This window comes from Castanea sativa, chromosome 9, assembly GCF_040712315.1.
Source record: "Castanea sativa cultivar Marrone di Chiusa Pesio chromosome 9, ASM4071231v1".
NCBI classification, from domain to species: Eukaryota; Viridiplantae; Streptophyta; class Magnoliopsida; order Fagales; family Fagaceae; genus Castanea; species Castanea sativa.
Genome location: NC_134021.1, coordinates 27,498,888 through 27,507,031, shown reverse-complemented (window position 1 = coordinate 27,507,031; position 8,144 = coordinate 27,498,888). Strand labels below are relative to the sequence as shown.

The 8,144-nt window shown below is 34.9% G+C and overlaps 1 protein-coding gene and 1 non-coding gene across 5 annotated transcripts in view; both read left to right on the top strand.

The window, feature by feature from the left end:
• The first annotated feature begins 392 nt into the window (after positions 1 to 392).
• LOC142609797 (uncharacterized) overlaps positions 393 to 8,144 on the top strand; it is a 45,641-nt gene continuing 37,889 nt past the window's right edge. For 3 of the 4 annotated variants that reach the window (XM_075781518.1, XM_075781519.1, XM_075781517.1), the window contains exons 1-4: positions 393 to 744; positions 1,595 to 1,699; positions 1,839 to 1,982; positions 2,417 to 2,533. In XM_075781518.1, coding sequence (XP_075637633.1) covers positions 607 to 744; positions 1,595 to 1,699; positions 1,839 to 1,982; positions 2,417 to 2,533 — 504 coding nt within the window. In that variant the 5' untranslated portion in view covers positions 393 to 606. The remainder of the gene's footprint in view (positions 745 to 1,594; positions 1,700 to 1,838; positions 1,983 to 2,416; positions 2,534 to 8,144) is intronic. The other variant, XM_075781520.1, reaches the window with a different exon arrangement.
• LOC142611474 (small nucleolar RNA snoR99) lies at positions 2,682 to 2,779 on the top strand. Its single transcript, XR_012840057.1, has one exon. It is a non-coding gene; the product is annotated as a small nucleolar RNA snoR99 (small nucleolar RNA).

Here is an 8,144-nt window from a genome sequence, read left to right as displayed (position 1 = left end):
ACCTATAAAATGACAAAATGCCCCTAAACCTATAAGACGGTAAAAAAAACACCCTAAACCTAAAAAATGATCAAAGTCCCCCCTAAAACTAGAAAATGACCAAAATACCCCTAACCCTAAAAATGACTAAAGAACCCCCCAAAACCTAAAAATTGATCGAAATATCAAGGTTATCAAATCTGCACTGGATTGGACGGTTTGGTAATTTTAAAGGATTTTAAGAGTACTACTTTGGTCATTTTTAGCTTTAGAGGCATTTCGATAATTTTTTATTATTGAGTAATTAGGTGGGTTGGATTTACTCATAATAATTTGGTTGGATTGAGTTTGAGTGAGATGTAATTAATTAAATAGACAATAAATAAATAAATAATTTTTATTTGTCCAACTCAATTATGCCCGCCTTAAATCTCCTCATTTGACACCCTAGTCTCGACTCCCATCCCTAAGTAAAAAAACTGGCCAGTACCCAGTAGAAAAGCAACCAATCAATGGTCATACGTCAGCACCATGTCAATGGAATTCTTCCACTTCTAGAGTATACTTAGACACCAACGGTAAGTAAATGTAGAGTAGACTGTAGAGTGTAGACGCCACGAATCCACTATGCTCCTGCGATCTCTAAGCCTAAGCCATGGATATGAAACTTTAAGACTTAGACGTAATCGTCCTGCAAAGAACAGACTATCAAAGATTATCAAATCTTGCGCTCCCAGAAGGGACCTTCAAGGCCAATCCGTTGCTGTAAGAGTTTCTCTATAGCCTTTAATTCATGCTCCGCATTTTTAAAATTTTGCTTTAGCTTATTATTTCACCAACAAATTGATTATTATGCTATCTCTTGCTCCACAATTGAGTTTTCTCTATGTAGTAATAATTAGAGGAACTTACATTTTATATACGGGTGTGCTCTTAGGGTATTTGATAATGAACCATTTTAAGAAAACTTAATATCACTTTCACAGATAAATATAAAAAACTGTGAAAAATTATTAGTTTTTTTTTTTCCTCATAAAAAGTTTATGAAAATAGTTACTAAATCAATGCCATCAGGTCATCCATTGTCTTTCCCCTTTGTGTATATATACAATGTGAGAAGGGACTTTGTTCATTGCTGAGCTGCGCAGTCACATTCTACTATTTTTATTGCCTTCGTAATTTGGATGAAGGGAGTGAGAAGAATTTGGAATTTGTGATGTCTTATGGTTTTATAGAGAAATTGGTCAAAAACCCATCTTGTTGAGTTGATGAATTTATTATATTTGTTTTGCTGTTTCTGACATTGAATTATGAATTATTGATAAAAATAAAAGAAACCATTTTATATGGTAAGATTATTGCAAAAGCAACCTTATGGAATTGGAAACTGTCTTCTTCTTCTTCTCCTTCTTCTTTTTTTTATTTAATTTTTTTATTATCTAAAGCTAAAATAGAAACTGGACAATGCACACTTTTTCACAAGCTAAAATAAGATAAGTTGCAGAAAGGCTTTTGAGTCACTATTGAATTTATGTCAAGTTATCTGGAATGTGCTAACTGGTGTTGTTGGATATGTGCACATTGGAGGTGATTGAATTGTTTCATTAAATTGTAGATTATTGGTCTGGGAAAATCTGGAAGAGCTGCAGCTAGGCTTGCTCTTGCCAGAGGTGCTTCAGTTCTAGCAATTGATGAAAATAAGAATTTGGGTCGGTTAGAGGTAAATTTGCATATCCTTTTTCGTAACTTTTTTCATGATTCTCTTAAATTTAAACATTGCTTAAAATAGGTCTCCTCTGTCTCTTTTCCTATCTACCAATTTTAATGATTGTAACGGTCCAATTGCTTATTGGTTGCAGCAAGATCCTCTTTTTGAAGAGTATAGTGGTTTGAGAACAATTCTTGGAAACCCTGATGTACAGCTACTTAAGGATGTCGATTTGGTGGTTGTTTCCCCTGGAGTTCCACCAGAAAATTATGGTCTATCCACATTGTTGGAGTCAGTAAGTCAATTAATTTATATGATTGACGTTAAAAATAGAGGAAATAAACCATATTCCTATATTTGAACAAGAAAATGGAAAATGCACTGTCTCCCTCCCACACCAGGTCCAAATAAAAAATTGCTTTAAATATTATATAATGACATGCTTTTTATATACTTGTTTCCACCTGCTTTCAACTTATGAAATTTGAACCCTCTTAAATATTTCATGTCCTTAATTGAAGTTGTTCTACATGATGCTGTTATCCACCAATTCAAAAAGTTATGCATTACAATGCAGATCATATAAGAAAATAAGCAATTATACTGATGGTTTAAATATTTTAATTTAATTATGGAGTCCTTACCAACAATGCTAAATTCTCTGTCATGAATATTTGTTTTTCTAAATATTTTTTTTGTGACCCGTTTTGATTAAAAAAAAAAATGCAGGGACAGCAGATAATGTCTGAGTTGGATTTTGCTGCAGAAATTCTTCCAAAAGATATCAAGATTTTAGCAGTGACTGGAACTAATGGAAAATCAACTGTAGTTACTTTTGCTGGACAGGTTTTACAAGTCCCTCTCTCTTTGTTTGTATGTATGCCTGAATGTATGTATGTATGTATGCATGCATGTATATGTATTTAGACATTATAACTTCTTTGTTAAATAGTTTTTTATTGTGAACTATAGCAGAAGAAATTAGAATCTGTTTTTGCTGCTTTGAACAAGTCCCCTCATATTAATCCATCTGATTCACTTTGTCAGCTGTCTTATTCGTTGTCTAGCTGATCATTTTAGGGTGGTACATGCTATCCAAATCTTATTTCTATACTTATCAAAAAAGAATCTGTTTTTGCTGCTTATAAGGGTATAATTTCCTTTGTGGGAGCACAAGATGAAAAATTGAAATAAAGTGACAAATGATTAAGATGCTAAATTTTTGTCCCTAGAGCATTGTAGCTCAAATGAAACTTTCTATCCTCATAAATAAGCATAGTTTAATGAAGAAGCCATAGTTTTATAATTTCTTTGCACTAAAATATCAGTTGGCATTCATGTGACAGCTAGTGCCTAGATGAGTCTTAACTCTTAAGTATAGTTTACTTGATTTTTCTTTACTTTTAGTTAATAGTGAATTACTGTGAAGTTAACTTTAATTAAAGAGATCCTTTTTTTGGTAATTCCTTTGGCTATATCACTTATGGGTCCTGAATGTGTAAGGTATTTTTTCGCCAATAAAATTATATTACATTTAAAAAGAAAAATGAATTGAAGCAATTTAGAAAGTTCAGGGTTTTGATTGAAACCTTAAAATCTAGTGTTGGATTTGAAACCATTCCAAAACTATGTGAATTGGTGACCACTTAAAAATTAAAAAAAAAAAAAAACATATTTTGAAGAACGAGAAGTGTTGTATGTTGCTCTCGAAATAGAAAATGTGTTAACCACCACCAAATTTCTTGTATCTGTTAAACCCTAACCCCATTTCTTGTCTCTCGAAAATGCAATTCACTCTAAAGCTCCTATTCTTTATTTGAGAAGCACCACAGAATTCTCTAAAATCAAATGCCATGTTGATTTCCCACTATCGCTTGTGCTCTTCCTAGGCACACTATTCTCCTCTACAAATTTTTAACCCTATTTTGGATCATTATTGATATTCACTTATCTTTGACTTCTATAATACAGGAAATCTCTATTATTGAAGTACATAAATATCCTTGACTCTTGGAAATTAAATTTACTTTTAAATAAATCAAAAGTTGGGGGGTGGGGGGGAATTCAGCTCTGGACATCTTCGTTGGAAGCACCAAGAGGTGCCAGTTAAGCAACAAGGCCATTGGCCTAGGAAATCAAATAAAATATTAATAATTTAATTAACTAATAAGAGCTAAAATGAAATCCAATCAACCAATAATAAAATACAATTGACTTCTAAAATTATGCAAAACCAAATTAAAATAAAATGTCTTTACGCTTCCCACATCATTCTCCCCTAATTGGGAAAAACTCATCATTGAGTTCTGAGATGGTGAAGGATAGCTGAGAAGAATGTCACAAGTGATACTTGCACCAATTCTTTAAGCACCTTTGGTGGCATTGTGAAGAAAAATGTTTTATGTTCCACCACATCATTAAATTAGTCTAGAATGATAAAATTAATTGTTAGAATCTAAAAGCTCGTATTTGTGTTAAAACACAAGAGCTTGTTTAGACCTCCAATTAAAAATTACAGTTAGATTACTTTTATTTTAACTTAGACTAAGTGCGGAACAAGAGTAAATGTGCGTAATGAACCGATAACTCTACCCTAAGCCATATTCATCCATCATCAACAGTAAAAAGAAAGCTTAAAGAGTAGGGAAGAGAGATGCAAACACAAGATAACACCAAGACGTGTTATCGATTGTAATAAACTCGATTTTGGAATGCTAAACTTGAGTCCAACAAACTCGTTTTTGTCAAATTGAAATCGAGCCTTACAAACTTGATTTCGGTACTAAACAATGAAGAACATCGAAGAAGCAAACACAAACCCATTTCCAAAAATCTTCTCAAAAAATCAAACAGCCCATTTCCAAAAACTCTTCTTCTCCAACAAACAAACAGAACAACCAAAGAGAAACAATGAAATCAACAAACCCAAGCAAACCCAAGACCCACCTGGGGTTTTGCTTAGATCGGATCGGACTTGGGTTTTGTTAGAGTTGCTGGGATCCGATCGAAACTGCGAGGAAGGTTTTGTTGGAGTTGATCGGATTAGATCGGTGGTTCTCTCTCTCTTTGTCTTGTTCCATATCTCTCGTTCCCCACTGAAGCTCACTTGGGTTTTGCTCGGATCGGATCAGACCTGGGTTTTGCTGGAGTTGAGTTTTGTTGGAGTTTGTTGAAGGGTAAGAACTAAAGTTGAATTCTAAACTTCTGAAATTTGAACAAAATTGAGTCCAATATGCTCAAGTTCGTTGAAATCGAGTTCATTGTACTTGATTTAGAACATCGAAATCAAGTTTATTGCACTCGAGATGTTAGTTTCCTAAATAGTTTTGAAAACGTGCTAACTAACAAAATTGTTTGAAATTAGTGTTATTTAAAAAAAAAATCCCAGATTCAACTCTTAAAGCTTGATTCTTCACCAATCTCTCACACTCATCCCTTACAAATAAACTCACATACATACAGGGAAAATGATTGAAGAAATTACAATCAAATTTGGCACAGAATTAAGCTAACACAATATTGTTGGAAATCACAACTTTACAATCTCCTTCTTTGGCTATTCCGTGACAAAACCCCTAAACAAACTCTAGATTTAAACGTGAGTTTCGGAACATAGGTAAAACTCACTCACACCTAACTCTAGAAGCTGTGAAGCACTTGCACCATATACACCTGTAACCTAAAACACTTGCACATATCAACAAAACTTCATTAAGCTCAAGACAAGTAGAACACAAGGCACATATAAGGAACAAGTAAAGTGCGATCAAAATACCAAAAAGATATATGACATTAAGCATAACTTGATCAAACATAAACAGTCATTAGGAAATGACCACAATGATCATTTATCAAGAAAATGATTATCCGGACACACAGTGCAATTAAGAGCAATGCTAAAATCAATTGCATGTCCAACAAACACATGATGCTTTAAAGAAACTATGGCTATAAGCAATAGAAAGCAATAAGCATCAAGAAACGGCTATAAAAACCAAAATACAAAGTAGTACTAAAGAAAACTATCTTTTAAACTTAAGTACTTGAAAGCTTTAAATAAAAGCACGGTAAACATCAAAAGCTATAAATACATAAAGTAAACTAGAAACCACCAAAATAAACCAATGTTTTACTAATGTTACTACTCCCCCTCAAGCTGTACTCCCCTTCAAGCTATACAATCCACTCCCTCTTTTTTACCGAAACGGCCAAAGGTACTAGAATGCATCAGGCTCGGACTCCGACTCCGGCTTCAATTTCTGCATCAAGTCATCAATTTGAGATGAAAGGGCAGTGATCTGGCCTTAAATGTAGGTGAACTGAGTCGTGGAGTATGTGTGAATCTAGCATCAAATGCAATTCTTCATCCCTCCCAATTAGATGATCAATGCGATCGGGTGCTCTTGCTTGTGCTTGGGAAGACAGTTGTGCAGTATCCTCCGGGACTAAGGTGTAATGCTCAATTTCCTCAACAGTGTTTCCTCATTCTTCTGCAGTGTCATCTCTCGGAATTTAAGAAACACCGACGCTTGGACCCAGGATGTGTGCTTTGCTTTGGATGATGGTCTGCTCGCTAATAGGATCTTCCCTTTGCATCACCAGAAGTCCACTTGGAATCTTCACCCTTGCTCTTAAAATAAGAGACAGGACAAGGCTTGGAAATGGTAGAGTTAGCCTTGCATTCCTCTTCGTGATGCTCTTGACGAAGAGGTGATAAATGTGACCATAGATGTTGATTTCTTTGTGAGTGAAGAGATCATATAAGAACACAGTCCTTGGTCTTGACAAGGTCGTCAAGTTCTTCATCGGTAGAGGTTGAAGATCATGATGTAGGCCAAGGCTCGCATTTTCGGGGTGAACTCAATGGTGTGCAATGCATTTTTCTTGAGTTGTCCTCCAAGAATTTCCACGAGAGGCTCATCATATTGTGGAGATGTGTTCAGAGTCGTCGGTTGAATCTCCAAGATCTCTTGAATTGATTCCCTAAAGACGGAAAACTCTCTCCCCCTTAACCAGCAATTAATGTGATCACCTTTCACAAAGGCATTGGCGAAGAATTCTTGAATGATGTCTTCAAATACATCACCCATTGGATTTAGCAACTTGGTCCATGTTCTGTCTTTGAACACTTTCGAAATGAAAGTGTCCTTCAAAGACTCTAATTCCACAAACCTCTCTAAGACGATTGGAGCCCGTTTGTAGTGATCAAGGAAGGCCATGATGGCGTCGTCATTTCTAGATGAGTCCGAGGAGGTGCGGGGATGCTTTGAAGGCTTCTTGGAGGCATTCTTAGTAGGAGACATCTGCAAAAACAAACACCAACACAAACAAACAACAACAAACACAAATAGGGAACAAACTTGATTAGATACAAGTTAGTCTAATCGAACAAAAAGTCCAAAAAGAATCATAAAGACAAGCAAACAAAGTCACAAGATCATGTTTTAAGTGTTAAAGGTCTAACAAGATATATCTAGCATGAGTGAAAAGCAAAACATGTCAAGTGATCGAGTGTGTGCGTCAAATGTGCTTGTAGTGTGCATGTGAGATGCATGAGCAATGCATGACAAAGCACTCATGGGGCAAAGTGTGTAAAACACACAACTAATGTTTAAAACAAATTAAACATGTAAAAACATAGTAATCCCCAAAAATTGGTACTTATCGGAGTCCAAAACAATGAGAAAATGCCATTTGGGCATTTTGTAAAACACTTAGAGTGCACACAAACCACTTACACATGAAACAATGCATGAACATGTGGACTTGCCCAAATACATGTTAAAAATGCCACTTGGGGCCAACACAAACACAAACAAACACAATGGGACACAACTCAATCAAGAAAATTAAAATTTTTTACAAGAAATAAGTTTTTCCCAACCCCTTTCAAAAACTGACCCAACCCTAGAAATCCTAGAATTTAAGACTTAATCTAAGGATTCAAGAATAAAAAATGTTAAAACATACCTTTAATCAAGGTAGTCAAAGGCAAAAGGCGCCCTTAAGGCGCCAAGGCCTTGTATCGCCCGAGGCGGCGAGGCGTCAAAAAGGCGCTAGCCCGAGTGAAGCAAGGCGCCAAATTCTAAATATTTTTATTTTACATATAGGGTTCCAATCTAATTTATTTGATGTATAAGAATATTATATAAACAAATCTGCCACCATTCCTAATGGATAGGAGCTGGTCAGCCTGGTCTATAAAACTATTTTGTGAGTTTGAATCCCAACTAAAAAATTAGTCTCCATCCAAATATCAACAGTCAACTAAGTCTAGATAATTATCAAATATCAACTAAGTCTAAATATTAACCATAAATCACCATTTAAAAATTAGTCTCCATCCAAATATCAACTAAATTTGAATATTAAACCAAAATATTGTTCATAACTTCATATTAGGAAGAAGAAAACTCCTAACAAAACATTTGAAGATTGAACATTCTGCCTATTAGAT